General features: G+C 41.3%; 1 protein-coding gene across 1 annotated transcript; it reads left to right on the top strand.

Annotated features, from left to right (window-relative positions):
• Positions 1-482: 482 nt before the first annotated feature.
• On the top strand, positions 483-23,076 carry ylpm1 (YLP motif containing 1). Its single transcript, XM_071528022.1, has 22 exons — positions 483-1,241; positions 4,436-4,651; positions 4,883-5,071; positions 5,763-6,280; positions 8,545-11,196; positions 11,569-11,686; positions 11,847-11,988; positions 12,083-12,172; positions 12,321-12,495; positions 12,609-12,635; positions 12,749-12,939; positions 13,155-13,309; positions 13,405-13,467; positions 13,715-13,834; positions 13,987-14,163; positions 14,244-14,327; positions 14,436-14,519; positions 14,640-14,714; positions 20,500-20,551; positions 21,526-21,653; positions 21,903-22,091; positions 22,774-23,076. The coding sequence occupies exons 1-21, from the start codon at positions 732-734 to the stop codon at positions 22,047-22,049; spliced, it is 5,913 nt and encodes a 1,970-aa protein (XP_071384123.1). The 5' UTR covers positions 483-731; the 3' UTR covers positions 22,050-22,091; positions 22,774-23,076.
• Positions 23,077-25,920: the final 2,844 nt, after the last annotated feature.

The raw sequence follows: 25,920 nt of genomic DNA, 5'->3' as shown, positions 1-25,920 counted from the left end.
CACTAATGTGAGTTACAATAGCTGTAGGTTTTGTCATGGAATCCTGTTCTCTCCATCTGGCTTTTGCTATTCCAGCCCCAGGCTTTCGAAGTCCTCCTAACCCTAATGAGGACAAAATCAGTGTCTTTAAAATCTTTAAATTACTTCTTAACAGGTTGAACGGGTTTATTTTGTTTTACCAGTTTTGTGGTTTTAGGCTATTTCACCTTTTTATTCTTTTTAGTTTTTAGTTTATGTCCTGCATTATGTGTTGTAGCCTATATTTTATTGGATTATATTTCCGATTTAGTCTATGTTTTATTGTAGCCTATGCAAATCACTTTATAACTGTATTTTGAACAGTGCTATGCAAAATTAGACAGATAGATAGATAGATATCTGACCCGAGACCGACGGTAACGTTTACCGGATACCGTCATATGATGGCCGGTGACGTGTTTCCGGGCCGTGCGTGCGCCCCTCACTCAAGCGGTAGCAATTCAACGGGATATTCATTTCCTAGATACATTTTAACCTGTTTTCTTTGTCTTTTGGATAATTGTTGCTCAGTACAGAGAGAGTATCTATAATATTTATTTGTATGCGGCCTGGCCCAACGTTAGTAGTATGATTAAAATATATCGCTTTTATGAAAGGTAGGTCAGCGTTAGCTAGCTAGCTAGCTTTGTTAGCCACACAGGGACGGCTGTATGTGAGCACAAAGGCCGTGATACACCGCCTCGCTTTCCACCATGTATCCCTCATGGGGAAATTATGGTGGCCATCAACCGCAAAACTTTGGAGGGCCAGGACCCCGAAAGCAGCCAGCTGGGGGCCAGGCTGCCCCGGCAGGGGGGTTCGGCGGCTTCGAGGCCCCGACGACCGACTCCCTTTTCTCCAGCCTGCAGGAGCAGCACCTCCAGCAGATGCAGCAGCTGCAGATGCTTCACCAGAAACAGCTTCAGTCGGTGTTGCATCACAACAATACTGCAGGTGCGTACGGTGGTGGAGCTGCAGCCGGATATTCCGGATCATCATGGCCGCCCGAAGGTCCCGGACATGCAGCCGGCGACTTTGGTGGACCGTCGTACTATGAACAAGACGAGGCTCCCTCGGTGCGAGGCCCGCCGGGTCCTCCGCAGGACCAGCCTCAGCCTCAGCCTCCTCCACCGCAGCCTAAAGAGGCGCTGCCAAAGCCTCCCCCGCCGCAGCCAACGTCACCGAAGACCCCCCAGAATAACGGTGCTCCTAAATCAAAAGAGGTAAACAAGAAAGATTCCTCCACGCCAGAGGACGAAAAATCCGATTGTGCGTCTGTACCTTTGCAGGTAATACCTTGCAAGTGTTTGTTCTGTGGTGTGAAAGGCAATATCAAAGCTTTGATCACCAGGCCTTCATTACTCCAGCATTACTCGTTGATCTACCAACAGTCTGGACCAGGGATAAAGGGAAGGCTAAACACACCTAAAGTAATTTTAGCCACCATTCTATGCTGGCATAATCTTAACGACATAAATTCATAGGACTAAATTATCTCATACATCATAGTAAAAAAATATCAAATGGATCTAGGTTATGCATGGATAGAGCCATTAAAGTACACATAAGCACAAAATTTGATGCTTTCCTTGAAAATATATTTGATTTTTGTTTATTTTTGCCCTACCATGTTCACCAACTGGGTTTCTTAGTTTATATCACTGGCCAGGACCAAGGAAGTAGGAAGTCAAAGCCAAATCCTCACTTCCAGTGGAAGAATTTCAGTACTGTGACCACAGTGTTCTTAGTATTCAATCTAAATCAAGGGCATTTGATTTGTTGATAACCCTTTAAAGGGGATTGGCACATTTAGGAATCCAGATGTTATTCATATGGCCCAGAACAAGCAGTCTTTTCATTTTCATTCCAACCAAACACCAGCTGATTTCACTGATTAGTTCCTCCTCTGGTTGAAGGTTTGCTAATCAGTGAAATCAGCTAGTAGTCTTTGGTTGGAAGGAAAACCTGCAGACTCTCGGCCCTAAGTGGCACATGGTTTGCGACCCCTGCTCAGAACAGTCTAATCAATAATGCTACAAACCAGGGAACTAAGTCTAAAATACAACCTGGGGATTATTCACTGACAATGGTGGTTGAGTGTTTGTGATACATTTTAGTTTTACTGCTTTAAGTCATAAACCACCTTTTCCTCTTTAAAATACATTCCCAAATTATCTCACAGGTTGGGGATGGGGGGCAGTTTTCTGTTGTTCATAACTGTGGGAGACGACAGTGATCATTCATCAATACAGAGCAACCTATCTTGAAGTATCAGAATAGCATATTTCAAACTAGATGGCACACAGGCACACAAAGTTTGATGGTGTGTGACATGAATCCGTTCTGAAGTTATATGCCTTTTCACGAGAAGCCACGCCCACTGCCACGCCCCCAGTTTAGTGTGAAAAGTTAATCAGTTCTTCCTTGCCCCATGGCCAATCTTTCCAAAAAGTTTCATGCAAATCCATTCATACTTTTTGGAGTTATCTTGCTAACAGACAAACGGATGGAACGGAGCCATCCAACTCTGTTGCAAGTAATAGAAATCTAGCAGCATTTCACTTTAAACTCACAGGTATAGCTGTTATGTCATTAGCGCAGCCAGGCTTTGTTCACATCTGTAGTGGTCAATTTAAAATGAAAGAACAGGTTAGGCTATATGGTGTACAATTTCAAAAATGTTATGTTAGTTAATAGGAGAAGAAAAGGCTATGGAGTTTGAACCTATCAACCTAAATCACTTTCTTTTGCTAAAATTTGGTGTATGCGATTGTGAAATAGGGAATGGAATATCATGTTCAGTTGTAAATCAATCAGTGTTAGTAATGTAGGAGCAAGGTCACAAGGTTGTTTTCGTTTGGATTTTCAGTTTAAGTGTGCATATCAAAGAGCATCAGTTCTGAGGTTAGAGAACAATAATTACTGCAAAAAAAAGATTGACAATCTGTTTAAAGTCAGCTCTGTTCAGTGTGGGAATCCTCAATGAGTGCCATTAGGCTATATTGATGTGGTAAGTACATTTTTACTAGGCTAATAGTAAGAAATGTGTATTAATATGCTTAATTCATTGTCAAAATTCATCAGTAAATGTAGATGGTAATCTAAGGCCATAAATATGGTTAGGCCATACGAATTAAAAGAATTGTTTAACCAATTTCTGTTTTAGTCTGGTGACGTAAAGGTTGAAAAAATATTCTGGCACAACTTCACCCACTAACAAGGTGCCTGGAATGGACATGTAACACAGCGAAAGGGGAAATTCCAGTAACACTTGCAGTACAGTACTGAGAACAAAGTTTTATTGGTAGAGCCAATATATTTCAGCACGTTGCCTCTGTTAGGGTTTGTAAATGCCATGTGCCAAAACGTGTTGGTTTTACCAACTGCAAGAGTTGCTGGAATTTCATCTTTCCGAGGCTAGTGAAGTAAGCAAGCAAGCAAATAAAGAAAATATACATGGGTATATTCCCTCAATATCCCTGGCACATTAAAAGCATTCTGCAGATTAATCCTCTGAATATAATGTTTGGAAATACAGATGCTACCCTAACATATGCCTACACATGCAAAGAGAGAGTTAGAAATTAGGAAAGTTGGGAAATTTCTTGATGGTGGATTTTCAGATAAGTGCTCATTCAAATTGTATAATTCATTCTACTTGCATTCTCAAATGTAATGCTGCTTCAATGCTGGACTAATGTGGATAGTGTTAAAAGCTCAACAATTTTATTGTAAAATTATTGTATCATTCTATCTCACTCTCTCTTCCCATTTCTCTCTTGACATAATTCATCCTCTGTTGACTACTACATCTATATTTGCATACCAGAGAAATGATACTACTTTGTTGTGTGTCATGGAAAGAGTGTGGCACCCGTCCATTTTGTACTACCAGATTTCCCACTATCAGTTACTTCATTACAGTTCATGGTCTGCCTGTAGTTTAAGTTCCACAAAAGGCTTGAACTTAGATTGTACTGTACTAAACTCAGGTGTAAATATCTGCTCTTGATAGTTAATCAGACACCAGTAAATCTATCCATATGACTACATCTATTTAACCACTAATGCATAGCCTTGTACATTCTATTTCCTGTTTGGTGCTTTTGGATTAATTTAATTTGTACTCCCAAAACACACCATTTGTTTCTTGGTATTTAGTAAATTAGTTTTCTTTCATTTTAAAGTTAAGTCAGTGGTAGAGCAGCAAGCAGTGTTTACCTTAACATATGCAGATGGCAGTCGTCACGTATGAGACGCTAGTTAGTGTGAATTGCTTAACTCATCTTTAATTTTTTGTATTTTAATTCATTCACAGTCAGCATTCATTCACTGTCAGTGTTTTGTCTTCATGAGAAAGGAAAAAGGTTCCCCATCTGTCTTGTCTGATCGATTTCCTTGTCTTTATTTCACTCAGGAGCAACAACAATACTGGTACCAACAACACCTTCAGAATCTACAGAAGTTGAAACATGAGAAAGCCAAGCAGAATCAGAAAGAGGGGGATGGTCCTGCGCCGCCACCACCCCAGAACCTGCCGCCTCCTCCTCTCCCATCAGAGCCACCGAAAAACGCACCGCCTCCACCCCCACCGAAAGAGGAGCCACCAGCACCACCTCCACCACCTGACGAGGTAATTATGCCCTATATAGACAAGTGTTAGTGTGTGTGTCAGGGATGCAAACTTGTCATGTTTTGGAAATAAGTAAATAGCATTGTACAATAGCGTGTTAGTGTTTTGTCAGAAACTTGTGAAAATGTCTGTCACCCCTTCCATCACAGACTGCCTTTCTTTATAACAAAGATGTTGACTGAATTATAGAAAGAATATTTTCCTCCATTCTTGCTTTGTTTCTTTTTGCAGCCGGAGGTCCCCCAGGACCCGGAGGAGGCCGCCCGCCTGCAGCAGCTGCAGGCTGCAGCAGCACAGTGGCAGCAGGTGCAGCAGCAGAGGGCAGGCATACAATACCAGGCTCTCATGCAACAGCATGAAAAGCTACAGCAGATCCTGGAACAGTACCAACAGTTGATTCAACAGCCAGCGGACCTACAGGTAGCTCGATGGCGTTTTCATTGACTGCACAGATAGTAGCTTTTACTATGAATTGGATTAGATTAGCTGAAACTTTATTGAGCTACCAGGAAGTTGAGCCAGGAAATTGAGCTGTTGCAGTGCAAGAAATAATATGATACATCAAAGAAAAAAAGGATAGAAATAAGAATAGAGCGAATGGGGATTATATAAACATATGCAACCGACATCTTAAGTAGAAATGTATCAATAACAATGTGCAAATAAGTATGAATTCCAAAGCATCATAGGATAAAAAGACTAGGTGAAAAATTACAGCTAATTTACAGAAAGTACAACAATGTGCTCTTTATGGGCCTACAAAGAGCATTATATTACACGTTCAGTTCTTATTCTCCCTTGTCTAACACTTTACATACATGACCTCTGTAAAAAGAGAAAGGAGAAAATAAAGCAATAGTACGTTTTATACATGCTTTGGGTGCTGATAAAAGTAGAAAAATAGAATTATAGCGGCAACGAATGCCGAAGCTGCTGTGACTGGCATCCACTACCATGGCGCCATCTTGGAAATCTCAATAAACTCAAACTGATTTTATTTTCTCATGGGATTTCTCAGTGATCTCTTTGTTAAACATGTACCATTATTATAATTATACTTTAAACCAAACATGAATAACAACATCTCCTCCTTTAATGTAATTTGTTGCAGTCAATGTCTGCCGAAATGCAGCTCAGGCACTACGAAATGCAACAGCAGAAGTTCACCCCATTGTTCAAAGACTGGGAACACACTTTCAGCCTCTGGTACGAACAGTTCCAGACGTACCCACACAAAGACCAACTCCAGGACTATGAACTCCAATGGAAGCAGTGGAAAGAGCAGATGAACGCCACCCATGCCCACCTGCAAGAGCGGGTGGCCGCTCTCAGAGCCATGGTGCCGTACCCCTCGAGCCAGTACAGTAGTGGGATAATGGGACAGTATGGGCAGTACTCTGGACAAGACATGCAAGTGCAGCAGCCAGGCATGGTGAGCCCAGGTATGCAGCATTCCCCTGGTGCTGTTGGTCCTAGGTCCCAAGGTCCGCGGCCCACTGGTTTTGGGCCGCATTCAGAATCACCCACTGGACCCGCTGTGGGAGGAGGGGGCCCTGCTGCTAGAGGAGTCAGACCACCAGCCCCCCCCACCGGTCAACCACCGCGCTTCACCGGCCCTAGAGGTCCAAGGTGAGCAGCAACCTTGGGATTTGGGGTAATGTTGAATGGAAAAATAGAAGGGATGTTTTGGTTAGGAGTTTTCAAGCTGCTATGATTTAGCCTACAGTTATTAATGGAATGAATTTTTCGAACAGCAGAATGAACACATTATTTTCTAGACAAATGGAAGTCCACGTTGAACAGAACAATTTTACAAATTTGAATATTATAATTGTGAATAGAAATGATCCTGGGCTGAGATAAACGTTATGTTTTTTTGGCTATCAGATGATGGAATATTGTGTAAGAAACTGTTTGATATTTAATAGATCTTGTTGTCTGTGTGCAAGTTTCACAAAATATGGGTATCAGTCCTCACTGTAGTGCTTAGTTCACACACAGTTCAGTTATTAAGGAGAGTGACAACCTAGGGTTGGGCGATGTCTACCAAATTGGCATATGACGATGAAGAAAAGATGTTCTTCCATATGTCCGTAATGAAACGGACAAGGCTCTCATGTGAGCTGCTCTGGTACTAAAAGTTTTATATATACTTACTCTTTTATACTTTTTACATGTATGTAGCCTATGTTGGATATTAATTACTATTTCTATTTTTTGCACATTTGAGCCCACAGCCCATCCCCACCTACTCACCCGGTCTGTCCTTACTTTTCCTTCCTATAGCCTATGCTTAAGCAACCTCATTAAGCAGATCATCTGATTATAAAAAAATATTTTTGGGGGGTGGGGCACATTGAGGGGGTACTATCTGCAGTGGAAAACCAAAGTGGTACTACCAAAAGCGAGTCGAGGCGAGGCGAGTTGAGCCGGTACTATGCAGTGGAAAAGCGGCAATAGTGATGTAACTGCATAACTGCCGCACTTTGCTTCATGTTTGGTAGGCGTAGTAGTCCGACTTCTACCTTTTTTAAATTTCGGCTCCTAGGAGAGAACGGGAGAGTAGTCTGTTGTGTCTGTCCGTCTCTGTTTATTTCAATTCATTTTCAATGAGAGCTGTCCGTTGTCCGGGCAGCGCCGGGCAGTGCAACCCATTTGCACTGGGTTGCTTTTTCTTGACGGATTCGTCACCGCAAATCAGAGGCGTTTGTTTAAAAATAGCGTTGACGTTCCAAAACAACCCAACGGACAGAAATCCATCCGTTAGTAATTCTGTCCGTTTTCTGACGGATCAGTGTGGCCGGAGTTCGCTCTGTAGGTAAGTTTGAATCCTCAGTTTTGAAATAGGCTACAAATAAAGACTCACCCCCTGATTTACTAAGGCAGGCGCAAACCAGGTAGATTTAAAAATAAATTTTATGTCTGCGCCTAAATTAAAACATGCTTTCACTGGGCAGGAAATACTATTATTATTATTATTATTATTAATAAATAAGCCATTTTTCCTTTAGTAAATCAGGTGCAAGGAGCTATTATAATAATTAGAATAAACCCATCCTTCATTTTTGCGCTCTCTGGCTGACACTCCTTAAAAAACATTTTCATCAGTTCTAAGGATAAATGTTTTGATAAAGTACCCTTACTGGCTTTTTACTCGCAAAGCTTTTATTGCACTTTCAGTAACGGGGGGAGGGGGGCTTTAAATCACAATGTTGCGATGTAGAGGGCTCAGTGGTCGATGACTGTCGGCCATCGGTGATGGACGATGCCATCGGACCAACCCTATAACAACCACATTCTACAACCAAACTTGCTACCTGAAAAATTGGTATTGACGACCAAATTTGAGAGTGGATTCCGTTAGTCCAAGTAGTGTGAACCAGAACTGCATTGGACAACTGGTTGTTACGTGACGTAAGGCGCAACATTCATTACGTTATGTAATATTATCATCGTTAATTTTAAAGAGACTGAGGTAAGTGTTGTGAGAGTGAGACATTCACAGATTTTCTATCTAGCCTGTTTCCTCAAGATTGCAGGCGGCAATTGTCTTGGGGCAACCTAAATGTTGTGGTCCACATAGCTTAAAACTATTTCATGTGGTTCATGCGGTGGAAAAAGAGAATACAACGCTGCTGTCAGTGGCGGTTTATTAAGATCTTATGGATAAAGTGACTCCGGTTACCACACAGTCTAGTCATTTCACTCCAGTCTGCTCCAATGTGTACCATACATATGTGCATTCACTCTCATTCATAAATTTGGTTGTCATTAACAAATTCTGTCATGTGTACATAGTCATTGTTAGTTTATCATTGAGCATCCTTGTATCTGAATAACAATGTGTAACAACATTACCGTAACCCTAACCCTTGCATTTAATTTTCCAACAGGCTTGATGGTCCCAGAGGAAACACCCCAAGATTTGAACAGCCACAGCGGTTTGATGGTCCCTCCAGATTTGACCAACCGCAGCAGCGGTTTGATGGTCCCCCCAGATTTGACCAACCGCAGCAGCGCTTTGATGGTCCCCCCAGATTTGACCAACCGCAGCAGCGATTTGATGGTCCCCCCAGATTTGACCAACCACAGCAGCGCTTTGATGGTCCCCCCAGATTTGACCAACCGCAGAAGCGGTTTGATGGTCCCTCTAGATTTGACCAACCGCAGCAGCGCTTTGATGGTCCCCCCAGATTTAACCAACCGCAGCAGCGCTTTGATGGTCCCCCCCGATTTGACCGTCCGCAGTTTGATCAGTCCCCAAGAGGAGGCCAACCTCGGTTTGGGCAGCAGCCTAGATTTGAACCGCCCCCAAGGCAAACTGGCCCTCCACCTCGCTTTGAACGGCCTCCTGGGCCCCAGCAAAGAGTACAGCAAGGTCCTCAGCCTAAGACAGAACCAGTCACTAAACAACCGACCAATACTGATTCCAAGGCTCCAGTAAAATCAACAGGGCAACTGCAGACTGCAAAAGAAAATGAATCAAAATCAGATAAGACGATCAATCCAGAAGACATGGCAGACGACAACCTACTCGGAAATGAGGGCTTCTTTGTTCAAAGTGACCCCATTCCTCAGACATTACAAACAGACACAAAGCCTGAGAATTCAGATGGCAGTAATGATTCTGCTACCAGTGATAAATCCAAACCTGTCAGCACCAAGCCCTCTGTAACAGCTCCCTTGCCTGTGCCTCCAAAAAATACAGCTGTGCAGAATAATCTCAAACCAGGTGGACCCGCGCCAAATAACAACAAACCCCAGCTGGGGCCAAAGCCCCATGGAGTCCAACAGGAGGCACAACCTTCTGGGCAAGCACAATCAAGACCAGAGCCTCCAAAGCCTCCACCTGCAATGGTACATGGCAGGGGACGAGGCCAGCCGCCAGTACCTGTCCAAGGGCGTGGACGAGGACTCGGGCAAAGGGGGCGTGGAGAGTTCAGGGGTCCTAACACTTTGCCACTTGGGGAGGAGGTGGATGAAATGTCTTATGACTACATGCCACCACATGAGGACATTGGGATTCAGGAAGAGCAGGAAGACTACCAGTGGCAAGATCCTTCATATGAGGAACCTGGCGGTGAGGAATCAGAGGCGCCCCCTGAAGAAGACATGTGGATGCCAGAGGAACATCACTTTCCAGCAGAGGAGGACTATTATGATGAGCCAATGGTAGGACCCCCTATGGGGAGAGGACTACCCCCTATGAGGAGAGGGGGACCACCTTTGGGGAGAGGTGGACTGCCTTTGGGGAGAGGAGGACCGCCTTTGGGGAGAGGAGGACCACCTTTGGGGAGAGGAGGACCGCCTTTGGGGAGAGGAGGACCGCCTATGGGAAGAGGAGGACCGCCTATGGGAAGAGGAGGACCACCTATGGGAAGAGGAGAGCCAATGGATAGGCACTGGGAAGAGCCTGAGACAGCGGAGTACTTGGAGGAAGGAGACCCTTATTGGGGAGAAAGGAGACCTCCAATGAGAGGTATGAGACCCCCGTTTCCACCTGGTCGGGGTCGTCCTCCACGGGGCCATCCCAGTTTCATGCACCCGGGTCGAGGACGCCCCCCTCACCCAGCACATGGGGCAATGGATCACGATCCATTAGGTCCTTTAATGGACCCTGATGGCATAGAAATGGATCCAATGAGGCGCCCTATGCACCGTGGCCATGACCCTCGTGGCCATCCTATGCATCCTGATATGGTAAGAGGCAGGCGGCGTCTGCCACCATCTCATGATATGATGGATCCAATGGGAGAGCCGTTGTATGATGAAGGCATGGAGAGAGAACTAGGATGGCATCAACCCCCCCACGGCAGAGGTCCTCCTCCGCCTCCACATGAGATGATGGAGAGGGGAGGGATTAGGAGGCGACCTATGGGTCGAGGCATAGCAAGAGGGATGCGGCGTCCAGGTCTACCTCATGAGGAATATGAAGAGGGGTACAGTGAGGGTTTTGTCGAGGATTATGGCCATGGGGAGGACAGATATGGCTGGCGACCACCACGGGACTATCCCTCTGAGGAGTATGAACATGAGGATCAGTTCTATGAGACTGAATGGGACAGAGAGCGTGCCCCACCAGAGAGGGAGTACCCTCCCCGCATGCCGCCACCACCAGAGCGCTTCAGAGATGACCATTGGCCAGAGGAAAGGGAAAGAGGTCGCCCATATCCATATGAAGAGCACGAAAGGGGAAGAGGAGAGCTTAGAATACGCGAGTACAGGGATGAGCCACCATATCGGCAAGAAGAACCACCATACACAGCACCCCCTCCTGAGTGGGATAGGCCTCCAAGACCTCCTCCACCAGCTGAGAGAGGGTATCCTCCAGACTATGAGGATCGTAGACCCCACTATGAAGACCACAGAGAAGAGCCTCCTTTGGATATTCCTCCTCCACCACCCCCGGCTGCACCTATCACAAAGGTGCCTGAGAGCACACATGACTCGGCAGCTCAAGCAGCAAACGCAGCAGGTGTACTTGCTCTCTCCCAGCGTCAGCATGAAATCATCCTGAAAGCTGCACAAGAGCTTAAATTGATAAGGTAATTTACATTTCATTATTGATGTTTGAATTTTAACATTTAAAAAAAAAAAAGCAAGAAAAAGTTAATCATTGCATTTGTTATATTTAGACTTAAGCTTATTTTTGACCAGATTTTTTTGGTGCACTAAATGACAAATTCCATATTTTAAACAGGCAATATGTGAAAGTCAGAAATAAAAACTGACTAAAAATTGTGATCAGAAAATAATAACTCTTTAATTGTAAATTATATTACTACTCTTTCATTATCTTTGAAATGCAAAGGTGACCCCTCTGCATACATGTGACATCTGCATGACTTATTTTACGATCAAAGATGGTTTTGGGGGAACTTTTATGAGCATTTAACTAACATTCCTTTGTTCTACAGAGAAATGCAGGAGGGGAAGACGCCTGGAACCGAGCCTGCTGCACCTGAAGTCACACCTGAGCTTCCTGCTGGTCTTCTGGGTTTGGAGATCCCTCCAGAAGTGAGGAATGCTCTAAAGGTAAATGATAACTATTATTATTTATTTATTCATTTTACATTTATTTTTATAATTTATATTTATTTATTTATTTATATATTTTTATTTTACATTTACATATTTAACATAATGTATTTTACTCTTAGATCTATATCAAATTGCATCTTTTTTTCATCCTTAGGGCATGGCTGCATCTGGACAGACTACGACTGACCCTGCATCTTGGGATACCAAGCCTGTCACCACAAGTTACCAGACATCTCTCCCTGCTGCACCCAAGCCTCCAGTGATTCCAAAGACTGTGGATTATGGCCATGGGCATGGTAGGAACAGCAAAGAAGGCATCATCATTTCATAGAAATGTGACAGGGAAGGTTTCAGGACATTGTTTGTAAAATTAACTCTCTCAATATTTAGAACCTGGTACCACTGTTGAGCGGATCTCCTATGGTGAGAGGATTGTGTTGAGGCCTGACCCGGTGCCATCAGAGAGGGGGTATGAAAAAGGTGAGTTTAATCGTGTTATGCAGCAAGTTTATCAACACCATAAAGCATATCTTGTGCCAATCAAATAAAGCTTGCATTTATTGTGACCGGGGTGGTATGTTATTTTTTTAGCCATGCTTATTGTTGAACTATTTTATCTTCCTCCTAGAACCTCTTGGCCCCAGAGAGCCTTATAGCAGAGACTCATACTATGAAAGACGACCAGACCCTTACATGGACCGCCGGGAGTACAGCAGAGAGAGGGAGATGTACAGAGACAAGCCTCCATCGGATTATGAAAGAGAGAGATTTGAGAGAGAGCGCTACCCCCCTAGAGACGACAGGTAGTATGTCTTCTCTCAGGGTTTCGACATCCCCTTTATCCAAACTGTCGGGAACTACTGCTGCTTCCGTACATATGTAATATTCTTTTCTTTTTGTCTGTTTTTGCTTCAAGCACACAGCCCATGGTTGTTGAAGAAAGGTATTATATCACATTGTACCATACATTGTGATTAGTCATCGGTGTGTGCCAGTTTGAAATAGGAAATTCTGTTGGGAACCTGAAACCTAATCATCCCGTTTTCATCTGTACAGACCTCCACTGGGACCCCCACCGCGCCCAGGCTACAGGGAAAGAGAGAGGGACCTGCGAGAGAGGGAGGGCAGTGGCAGTCGAGATCGAGACGAGCATTATGGAAGGTCTGGCTACGATAGACCTCCTTACGAGCGCAGCGGACACGAACGCAGTGGGCCGGAGCGTTATGGCCATGGCTCCTCACCTTACAGTACGTGAAGTCCCCCATCCAATATACAGTGTTGTTCACAGACCTGGTCTATGGTGATAGGATTTGATTGATACTGGTTTCACTCTAGTGCCAGGTTTAGTTCAGTTTATTTCTCAATTGCTAAAACACATTTTGCTGGTATACATTGCTAGAATCTACAATGAAACAATTATGCCAAGTCAAGAAATACTTGAATTGCATATAATATCATACAGTGGACAGAAGGAGTTATCCAGAGGAGCGAGGGTCTGGCTCTGGATCATCTCTACCACCTCCACCTCAGCCTCCCCCACGAGTCGAGAAGAAACCAGAAATCAAGAATATTGACGATCTCCTCAAACCACCAGGCAGATTATCTCGGCCAGAAAGAGTACGTAATTACTGCTGCCATGTTTCTCAGTGCTACAGTATCACATTTTTTGTTGTATAATATTAAGTATTTATACAAATAACATGTTTTTCCAGATTGTCATCATAATGAGAGGGCTTCCAGGAAGTGGCAAAAGCCATGTAGCAAAGCTTATACGGGTGAGTGGAATCAGAACAGCAAATTATATGGTAATGTAATTGTGGCATTTTGTAATGGCAGGATTGCTTTCTTGAATGACTACTTTTTTGTTTGTGATAAGAAATTACTTTTGGAAAAGTAGTAGGAACAATACAAATAAAGCCTGTTTTCTATGCTTTTCCAAGACAAAAATCTTTTTTGACAAGATCACAAATATTTTGCCTTCTCTGACAAACTTTGCTTTCTAATCTTGTTTGCAATGTTAAGGACAAGGAAGTAGATTGCGGTGGTGCCCCACCAAGAGTTCTTGTTTTGGATGACTACTTCATGACGGAGGTCGAGAAAGTTGAAAAGGACCCAGACACAGGGAAAAGAGTCAAAAACAAGGTGAGTTTAGCCCAATATTAATGGAAAAGGATATGGATTGAAAATCATGTTTCTGATCTCAACATCAGTGGGACAGAACATCAATGCACAGATGTATTACGACTTTTATTGTAAATATTAACAACAAAATAACCTAAAATTCTGTTTTGCAGGTTCTTGAGTACGAGTATGAACCAGAGATGGAGGACACATACCGGAGCAGCATGCTTAAAACATTTAAGAAAACTCTGGACGACGGCTTTTTCCCCTTCATTATTATAGACACTATTAATGACAGGGTTAAACATTTTGATCAGTTCTGGAGTGCAGCCAAAACGAAAGGATTTGAGGTGAGTTGATTTTAATGAATGAGTTGGAAACAAAAGTCATTTTAATCTGCAGTATGCTAAAGATAGTTATGTTTTTCTAGGTGTATGTGGCTGAAATCACTGCAGACAATCAGACGTGTACAAAGAGAAATGTCCATGGCCGCACACTCAAGGACATAATGAAGGTCAGTATGGGAATCTAGACACCTCAAATACATTTTTAAACATTCATAATTTCCACCTAGGTACATAAAGGTGATAGATACTTTGCTCATGAAATATTCTTCACACAGATGTCCAGTAATTGGGAGTCTTCGCCACGTCATATGGTGCGCTTGGATGTCCGATCCCTGCTTCAGGATGCTGCTATTGAGGAGGTGAGATCTTTTTCATTTCACAGTTTTCAGACTTCTGAATGAAATAAGAAGCCATATTTTTGCTCTGAATATTAATTAAATCAAAGATGAAAATAAGCTCAAATGTACTTGTGTTCTTAGGTTGAAATGGAGGACTTCAATCCTGATGATGAGCCCAAGGAGCCCAAGAGGGAGGAGGAAGAAGAGGGTGATCTGGTAGGATATGAAAAGCTTGTATTTGTAGCCACATAGTTGTCAACCTCATTTTTCACTGATGTGTACTCACATCTACCACACAAGGATGATTCAAGTCTCTGATTCAGTATCAATGCTGTCTTTATAAGCTATGAATGTTTGAGGTTTTGTAGGAAGAGGCTTAATGTCTTTGGTGTTTCTTTGTGCTTCTTCTTCATCAGATTTGTCAGTTTAACTGTCACCAAAACATTAGCTTTTAGTCTTTTAATAACTTTTATTATTAAGGTAGGATTTAAATAAGTGAAATTGATAAGCAGGTTAAAAAAAATCGTGGAAAATGAAAGCTGTTCAAAATTTTTAGAAAAGTATTTTTACAGATTTTTAATTTCTTTATATTTATCCATTATCTTGCATCGAGATCAAGGCTCTCTTTTACAACAGAGACCAGGCCAGCAGCAGCACAGAAAAACTGTTCGAAATTACACAAGTAACAAATAATCTAAAGTAAAGTGAGAAGAACAGAAGAGAGAGGAGAAGGATAAAGAGAGACTAAATGGTTGAACAGTCCCAAAACAAAATAATCAAAAACAAAACAACAAATCAACTCAACCTTAAACAATGACCTTATCCTATGAGAATAAACTTAATTTAATTTCCAATAGACCTTTCTTTCATGTCTGAACAACTGCTTTAAACTCGCAACAAGTAACCAATTCCAAGTTTCAAATCTTTCTACTGGCTAGTCCATGCAGATGGTGCATGATCATAGTCAGCAGAATGACTCTTGGTTCCTCAGACTATGATGTCCTTCAAATTTATGTGTGGCCTCATAAACAGTCATCGAGCCCATGTATGGATAGAGATTACCAACCAGCCCTGGAATTCAAAGTACAATGACGAGTGAGGGCATAACAGTTACTGAACTACACTACAATACACTGTATCATAACAGTTACTGAACACACTATGATAAACAACATCCAACATGCCCTGGCATTGAGGTGATGCATTCATATAAGAGAGAGCTTTATAGACAAGCACAGGTAAGAATGCTCTGCAACTGCAAATATAAATCTTTCTCTGGACTGAAAAAAAAACTAAAACCCTGATTTCAGTTTTCCATCCATTCAACTATTCACATGGTTATCAACATGTGGTTTAGAACAGTGGTTCTTTGGGCTCATGGCCCCTTAAAAGGAAGCGATGCCTATTTGCGACCCCTGTTACAGGCTGCATCTGCATCAGGTTGTTTCATTTCATTATCAGAGGAGGCCTAAAGGCTACTAAAGGCTAACTATTCAGTATTTAACAAGAAAAAGCAAAAATCGGAGAGAAGAAAAATGACACATAATAATTTTGTATAGTAATATGTTTTCTCAGGAAATTACGAACGATCACAATGTGTCCTGGACGAGATTCGCTCCTGAAGTCTGCATAATTGTTGACTTGCTCCCTCGGCCCTCAAAGGGTTGATTTCCGAAATGTTACTTGATTTATCAGGGTGCAGGAACAGCACTTAAATGGCAGCGGGGATTCCCCCAAGGGGGAGTGCCAAGGGGAAGTCGACGAGGGCATGTTGAAATGAGTAGTGAAACAGGGCCAAGCACCTGGCATCAGCATGGTGCTCTAGCACGATGTCAGAGCCGGTCGTGCTGCGAGTCGTCACTAACCGGAAGAGTCCGAGCACCTCGGAGCCCCAGATGATTTTGTCCAAGACATCAAGTTTTTTGTCTAGGACAGAATCTCACAGTGTGAATGTAGCTTTACCCAAATCATGATTTAGAATTAATGTGTTTAGATCATATTGATTTCAAATGGTGGCTAATGAATCCTTTAAACATGATGTTGTATTAAATTTGAATCAATACTCTATATATTACTATATACTCAATCTTTTTTCCACTTCTTATACCAATTGTGAGCAGGCATTCAGATCACCAAAAAGCATTTTAATCATAATCTTAGACCAACTTTGATTTCTGGTTTGTTACACGTGGCTTTTGGTACAAGACTTGAGTATTGGAGAAAGTCTGATAATTCTGAGGCTTCATAGGGCCTGATATCTAATACCAATATTGATGCATTCCTAGACATAATCTCTGATTGTGGAAAACTGTGGTAACTTGTATAATGCGTGTCTGTCAGGACTTGACAAATGAACTCTTAAGTGGTTTATCTCATACACTTTCCACAGAGTGGAGATGGCTGCTGTTTTGAGTGTATAAAAAAATTACGCTTTTTCCTTTTGTTGTACATTTTCCTTGACATCTCTAATAGACTTTTGTTCAAGAGATCAAGAAACGATTACAAGAAAAGGAAGGAACTGATATTCAGACACGGCCATAGATTCTCAGATGAGACATTCCATCCAGATGTCTAGATTCAAACCACAATGCTTTAAAAATTGTGAGTGTGTGAACTACACACTGCCTTTTTAATGAGCTGAATGAAAAGGAAATGAGTGCCTCTAAAATTACACTGATGATCTAGATTCCCCAAAAAATCCCTAAATATTTCACTCAGACTCACACTGAGACTCGGTGTCTATATTGTTGGTTACAGACACTGTTGTTGCTGCACTGTTGGAGGTTTTACCAGTTCTCCCCAAACCGATCCCCCAGGGGTGCTTGAGAGTCAGAGGGTCCGCAGTAGATCTAGATCCACAGTGTAGACAGACACAACACAACTCAAAGATGTGGGAGATAAACCCTCGATCAAATGGGGGCATCTGTTTGGGGACCCTTGGATTATACAATACTGCTGAGTTAACTTTGATAGAAAGAATGCTGTATTTGTCTGTCTTAAAGCAAAGTGCAATATTTTGTTCACATACTGATTTTAAGCAAATATCTCTAAGCCTTAAATAGGTCATCATGTGACCTATTACCCACAAAACCTCTGCTATGGCCACAAATTTGTTACTTCAACAGTTCCCGCAGGAAATGTGTTGGTAGCTGACTAATCTAAATACCTAAATAAATAACACACTCTTTTAAAGTTTTCGATCTGCCAATTCTGTTTTAAAATACAGGAGCACATAAACTTAATTAAATTAGTTTGCATTGTGTCAAATTCTTATCATCTTACTTGTAGCTAACAAAGACCATAACCATATAACCATACCAGAAAATACAACCATAACCATACCAGAAAATACAAAAAGGATCACAGTGCAAAGTCATGGTTTGCAATAGCATGAAGGAAATAATTGAAGGTTGCTAACATATTTAATTAACGGACTTACTTGCTAATGGAGCTACATACCAACATTTTAGACAGAGTATGCTGATATTATGGCTTCAACACTAGCTGAAGCTATAACAATTAACTTTACTCACACAATGTGATGATATGCTCCTCATGGGTCACATTTTTGCTTTTGGCCAGCAGATGTGGTCGTACCCATGTCAGCATGGTTTTGTTGTCTGTGAGTTTGGGATTTTTTAGGGTTTTACAGTCAAACCAGTGTATTCTTTGGTTAAGGCAGACCACTTTGACTATAAAGCACTGTGGGAAACCCTGTACTAGAGAGGGGCTATGAGGGGAAAATCGTCATTCCGCCCCATCGTGATTACATTCAAAATTTGCTAAAACCAGCTTAATCACTCAATAGGTAATGAGAATGATGAAAATACATTTCAGCATACACATGACAGTAGTTCCATTTCCTTATACACTCAGTAGCCAGTTTATTAGGTACACTCCTTTAGTACTGGGTGGTTGTTTCCTACCATGACCTGTATGTGATAAGGACTGGCCAAGGGGCCAAAACTGGCCTTGGCTTTTGAAGCATCGCTGTACTGCTGGGATAGGCAACCATTTTGCCATGGAGGGCTGAGAGTCTGCAGGTTTTCATTCCAACCAGACATATAGCAGGTGGTTTCACCGATAGCACCTCTTCAACCAGAAAGGAGGAACTAATCAGTGAAGTCACCTGCTGTAGGTCTGGTTGGAATGAAAATCTGCAGACTCCCGGCCCTCCATGGCACATGGTTACCTATTCTTTTTGGTGGTGCATGTAACTGGGCGTATCTGCATAATCCTGTTCTTGGCAGTGACGATGGATCTGAGCTACACAGCCATGCTTTATAACCATATAAGGCAATATGGGCTGACTATTCCTGCAGTTGTGGGCTCCACCTGCTCCACCTTTGTACTTTGTTGCACATTCCCTTACTCCTAAAATACAAGTTGGCACCCAGAAATCCCATTTCCCAGGCTGCATACAGGCCAGGACAAGGTCATCAGGTGACGTCACAGTCACTCTGTCCAATACTTTCTACAGTCTATAGGACTTGCGAACGATGCATTCTGAGTTGTCTTTCTTCGCACCACTGATAAACTGAACTGTTATTTGCCATCCTTTGTGGCCAGTCTGTTGGCTTAATCAATTCTTGCCATTCTCCTTCAACGTCATCAACAGGCTGTTTAAACCCACAGGACTACCACTGACTGGATATTTTTTCTTTGCCGCAGCATTCATGATAAACCTCAGACTCTGCTATGCATGGAAAAACTCAGGAGGGTGTCAGTTTCCAAGATACTGGAACTGGGCATTTGGCACCAACAATACCACTCACAATTACCTTGGTTACTCCTTTTGGGCAGTCTAACATTGAATCAAATAATAACTAAATCCCTTAATACCTACTTTATACAGCAAACCATGTCCCCGCAAGTCTATAGCAATCCATTATCATGAATGGGTGTTATACCTAATAAACTGGCTACTGAGTGGCTACTGGCTATGAACAAAAATCGGATTTTCGGCTAGATTTAATTGCACTTCATTTAAATATAATATTATCTCCTTGAAAATGACATTTGTGACAAAGTTTATTAAGTTCTTAATTTGAAAAAATATTTTTGCATTAGTCTATAGGGACATAAATGGAAATTTATCTCAGCAATGACCGTTGCCAGCAGGGGTCTAGTTGGCACTTTACCTCCATAATTCCCACCCAGCTCCTTCTAGCTAGCCTAAATGGTAAATTGGTAAATGTCTCAAAAGCATACATCAGTGTGTCCTTACTGACCAGCTGGCAAGTGCTATGGACAGTCAGCAATTTGCTGTTAGCTAGCCAGCCAAATAGCTTTCCTTAAAAGCATTGTAACTTAACAATTAGAAATTTGTCAATAAAAAGTTGTATTGATGCCAGGTCCATAAACTATATATAATTAATGTTGCAAATTCTTGACCTTGAAACATAGTTTTTCCAAGCAACGATAATGCAAACTCAGGATGGGACCCAAGTGCCTTTGCTCTTTGTAGTGTCAGGCATCATTTTGTTACCATGTCAGGAATTGGAAAGATTTGGGAAAAAAACTGGAAATGTAATGTATTGATCATATGATCATTAGTTAACGTAGGCATGAGTGTTTGCTGATCCTCTGACTTGGAAGCAAATAGACGTCTGCCTCTGTCACTTTAAGGCCATTTGTAAGTGAAGCACTGTGGCACAGAACTTGTTTTATAAAGCAGAGCACAGCTGCTGTCAATGCTAACTTTTCTTTTGCATGTTCCCTAGAATCAGGCTTAGCCTGAACGCATACGTTTATCTCAACTTACAAGATGTCATTACATCAAAAATGTTTGCATGCCAGTATGTAACCTAAAAATGTCTGTACTACATAATTACTCATGCAGTTTCATTCCTGCACTTGTCCTTGCTGACATTTGTTCTTTTAACCTCTAAAGAAATTTCCTCTCTTTTCAGCCAACCCCTTTCCCCTCTTTCTCTCCCTTTCCCTTTTCCCTTTGCCACTCAGAGGTTTAACTGTTGCAGTGTTTTTCTGTATAATATAGGGTTACATTCCAAAAAGCAAATGGGAGATGGACACATCTGAGGCAAAACTCGGTAGGTATTCCCTTTTGTTGGTGGACTTTATTTTATGACTTTGATTGGCTCACTCTTTGATATAGATCACATAATATAGAGGATTCATCAGTTTCAGCTTTTCATATTTTGATATTTGTGCTTGTATGCATTTTATTTCTCTCGCTATATTTGTTTGAGTTAAATTCCAATATGTATGACATTGAAATTGGATGCAGAGAATAAGCTGCACCACATGATGGTCCAGTAGTCAAAATAATTTGCTCATTTATCCTACAGCCATCAAACTTTTTATTTAATGTATGCTGTGTAAATATGTGAATTATGTTTGTCATGACGATGTCTGAGGAGAAATGGTCCATCAATTTATCACATGGTGATTACTTTGTCTGTCTTTCTCTCAGTCTGCTTAATACACCGCATAAGTTCACAGAAAAGGTGGCATTATATAGACCACTATATAAAATAGTATAAATGGAGAATGTATTGACAACTAAAATGATCTTTGGGATTCATTTATTGTTGCTCAAAGCTAATTTTCCATTCATGTTGTCAGTATAGATTGAGACATGCTACTAAAGTTAATTAAATTCAGCAAAAACTGATAGCAATTCCTCAAATAGTTCCCATTTAACTGGTAAAATCATGATTTTTTTATCCATGGAAATGTGTAAGAATCAGAGCATCGTGCTGCATGTAAAGCAGAGTTGGGAAAATGCCCATCCGTTCCTGCCTTTGGCATACACAAGTGGCCATCATTCCTAAGTCCCAAGCCAGGCAAGTGAGAGGGGAAAGTGAATAAGAAACACTCCCCTCTCTAAACTGCGACTAACTATCGAGGTGCCCTTGAGTAAGGCACTAAACCCCAAATTGCTCCAATGGAACTGCTTAGTCGTCAATAGAAGAAGACTGTGGTTGTACTTTGGCAGCTGCTAAAAAGGATCTTTTGGTGTGAGGGCAGAGGTGACCTGGACAGCATCTTTCCTTGTATACAGACAAGTTGGATGGCCTGAAGGGGGGTGGGAAGAGGAAACGTGAAGGCGAAGGCGTGGCAGGCATTGAGGACTTCCTTCAGCTGCCAGACGACTATGCCACACGCATGTCAGAACCGGGAAAGAAAAGGGTAAATTGCCACACTACAAACCTGTTTCTTTGGTAATCTTAGAATCTATTTGTTTGCCAATGAGGTAACACAAAAAAATTGAATATCATATGCCTAGTGCTCCAAGTTTGTTTTTCAGTTTGTATTGAGACCTACTATACAAATTAAGTCTTTTAACAACTAATAAAGTTGTAGCATTTAGCCGGAATGATGCTCATTTGTCCATTTCCTGCTCATAACACATCTTGGTCGTTCTCATTCTTGTTAAAGGTTCGGTGGGCTGATCTTGAAGAGCAGAAGGAAGCAGATCGAAAGCGTGCTATCGGCTTTGTGGTGGGTCAAACGGACTGGGAGAGAATAACCGACGAGAGTGGCCAGCTGGCACAGAGAGCTCTCAACCGCACTAAGTATTTCTAAGAAGAGAATCTTACTCCCCTTGTCTTGTCCCTTCATTAAAAGGTTTGTATGTTCGTCTACTGAATTACATTGTTGTTACGAGGGCTATAGATGTTACTGATAGCTGATAAAAGAAACAAGAGAAAGGAAATATGTGTTGTGAAAATACGACTTAAAACCTATTTTAGCGGCTTAATTATGCCATTTGGATATTTTCCTAGTGCTGCACTTTTAATGATGTCATAAAGAAATGTTTAATACCTTTTCCTATTGCATGCTGTGCCTTCCATTTGAACTGTACCCTGTGGACCAGTAGTTTATAAAATTGAAGTTGAAATCAATTCCTATTAGTTCAAAACAATATAACATGGTTACCCATTTGGCAAAATATTTGATTCATCCAGACAGACTTATCCCACTACTGTTTAGCAAGTCATTGCCCTGAAAAGATTGTGCTTATATTTCCAAACTTAAGCTCAATATATCGTGGCTAAAATGCTTTGAATGAATCAATAACCTTGCTGAAAAATGCATTTCTAATGACTCACACATTTATAACAGTCCTTTTTCTGTGTAATAAGACAGTAATCAGGACTTGTGAATTGCGATGTGAACCTGAATTTATATTGCCTAAAAGTCAGCTAATTAAATTAAGTTCAAGTTTTTGGTACACAATTAAAGTAGAGATAGCACAAATATAACTCTGTCCGTGGCACAATTATCAATCATTTATTTTTTCCCTCAGGTGTCCACTTTCTGAAAACACTGAACCTTACTTGTGAAACATCGAACTCAACTCATCAAGATGATGTTACCAATATGTATGAAATTCTTAGTTGTTTATTTCAGTGCTAGGGATACAATATAGCTTTTTTGTTAAGTTTTAAGCAGGCGTTCTTGATATTCACAAATAAATGTATAGTTTATTTTCAATTCTGTGCTTCTTCTGGTGATGTATTCTATATCAAGTCATGTTTGCTTTGCTGTTTTATACTCTACGTGCTCTGTGTATACATGTAGCACTGTTGCTTTGTCCATGAATAAGTGAAGAAAGAATAAAAGTTTCACAAAATTACCGATTTTGGAGTGGCTTACTTGAGTTATCGTTTCAGCTTTGCGAAATAGCTTACATTTTCAGAAGGCTATCTGATTGATCACTATCAAGGCGTCCTCAGTCCACACAAAGTCCTCAGAACAGTGTTTTTGCTATCAAGAAAGTGGAAGCAGGAGGTGCTAGTGATGATAGTGCAAGTCAGTAGAGCTGAAAAAGAATTATCTGGAAGGTCATGTCCCTTCATAGTAAAAGGATAATTCTGGTGTCACTTCACTGCAGAGCTTTGTGTACCTTGCTGTCCAGTACACACAGAGAGCCGAAGCAATTTCCAACAGTAGAACCCAAAAATGTATTAAAACACGTCCTATCAACACAGTAACACTCACACTGCAATTACACGTCATTAAATAGCTGTGATTGAACAATTATGACATTTATAATAGCCCATTTGCTACTTTTTAGCGTTGCTCGCACATTTCCTTATTTACTTTGCTAGCTGCCGTTATTCTGTCGCGTTCACGCCATATCGCAATAAGTGCAAAAACAGGATTTTGTTGCTTCAGCTTTAAAGAATTCTTAACGTGTTTTACTTGTTGGAACGCCCACATTTAAAATCATTTGTATGTATGAATTTAAAATCAACCATAAGCAAACTACAGCAGATATTTGTTGCTTTTCGTAAGTATGGTTGTTTCTATTAGTGTCAATACAACGGATCATTTTGATTTTGAATACCTTGGACAGGCGACACCGGTGGATTCCCTGCTGTGTTTAACACTTATGTTGACACACTGCTACAATTCATGATGCCAGGCGGGAGATATTGAAGCCCGCAAAAAATTCCCACATGTCCTACTTGTAATCGCCACAAGGAGGCTGACGTGAACGTTTTTTCCCACTTGGAAGTTTGTATCTACAGAAAATCCGATTTGACATAAACGCAGCATCAGAGTACTTGAGCGATCTACTTGCCAACTAGCTCACGCTAGTTAAAATAACATCTAATGCCGCAATATATGCAAGTTTCAGGCCATGGATAATCAGAAATCTGATGTAGGCAGGTCCCATTGCAGTCTGAGTGTTTTTGTGTTGAAAGGACGTGTTTTAATTTTTGGGTTCAACTGTTGGATATTGCTTTGGCCCTTGAGTGCGTATTGGAGAGCAGCGCTCCCGGTGAACTGAAGCTACGTCAAGCTGCCATTGTCACGAAGGCAAAATTATCCTTGAACTATTACTTTAATCATGGTTCTACATGTGACTTTTCATGGACATGTTTTTTTAGCGTTTCACCGACATTGCTAAAAATAAAAATCGGACAATATTCTTACAAAGCTAACTATCCCATTTAAGCCTTTGGGGATGTCCATCTCATACAGGACAACACTACAGTATCTTTCTCTGTAATTCAGCCTCGTTTCAGAGAGTCCTGGCTGTAATCAGGTACATCATTGTAGAGTATAGTTAAAATAGAGCTAACAATGTGAAATTGTACTGTGGAGTGCTTCCCATACTTGTAATATATCCAGTTATCTCTAAGTTGGCTTGGAAAATTCCTACCACATGATGTATTAATTTTCTTAATGGGTGTCTTCCAGGATAACAATGCACCTACCAAGGCATGACTGTCCACTTCACTGTTTGAAGAGCATGATGATAATGTTAGCCATAAGCTAAGGCTTTATTAATAACCAGTTGTGATGTTAGTTGAGCATGTATGGGAGATGCTGAAATCCAGTGTCCATGCCAGATAATCAAATCATTCAAAGTCCAAATCATTACAGTTGTAGTGATTGGCTTTGACTTTGCCCTTAGTGGAGCAACACCATGCCAGAAAAAGTGTCACACATTTAAGCCACTAGCTCAGAGAAATTGTAATGGTGTTTCCTTTATTTTGAGAAAACTGTGAATTGGGCAGGACATGTTGGGTGCTGTGTGGGCTTTGTTCACTTTAAAGCCTGATTTCTTGCATTATAATTCAGGACCCAAATTGGGTTGTGGCCTTTAATGACAAGAATATTTTATTTATGACCTGTATGACAGACAAAACTTCTCACTTGGGTCCTATTTAAGAACCTTACATTAAAATTTTAAGTCACACAAAAGATTAAACTGGCATAACGGTTACCCTACCGCTGCTAAATTGACAATGAATAGATATCACAGTAGTATTATACATGATACTAAAATGTAATACCATACCATCCAATGCCTACAAGCAACCATAATATCAGTGTGTATAAGCAAGTACAATGCAACTGAGGTGCCTTATTTTTGTTTACTGGTGTATCAAAAAGTCTCACAAGCCAGTTGAAATTGTAAACAAAGAAAAACAGGACAATCTGCAAGTCAAAAAGATTTATTTCTCATCTGAATTAATTTATTTCTATATTTTCTTAGTGCGGTAATCTATAAAAATACAGCGATTGGTTGGTTGCCTGCAAGTTGGTCAGAGCTGCTGAGTATAATCAGTGCGTTTAGTTTAGCTGTGATACAAAGCAGCTGCAAAATGTGGCAGAAAAACTGTCCAGACAACGTAACGGTGCACACATCACATGTATAAGGGAAAAGCTTTACATCACATATCTTTGCTTGTTCGACCATTATTGTTCTCATTGTTGTTGAGAGCAGTTTTGATAAAAAAGTAACTCCGTATCACACATTGAAGTGTGCTTGTGGTCGTTTTGCGTTTTCATGCTGCAGTTGTATTTGAGTTTTCTGTGGAACTTCACTACAAGCTCTTTGTGAACTAGCAGTTTGTTCAGTGGAAATGCCTATGTGCACATTGTATGTATATTTGTAAGTATTCAAATTAATCAAATACAATCAATTGCTCCTACT

Source organism: Centroberyx affinis, unplaced genomic scaffold, assembly GCF_046629955.1.
Source record: "Centroberyx affinis isolate AG114_WGS23_722 - 3 ecotype Tasmania unplaced genomic scaffold, CSIRO-AGI_Caff_v1 ptg001600l_1, whole genome shotgun sequence".
Taxonomy (NCBI): Eukaryota; Metazoa; Chordata; class Actinopteri; order Beryciformes; family Berycidae; genus Centroberyx; species Centroberyx affinis.
This window is presented reverse-complemented; position numbering and strand designations above follow the sequence as displayed.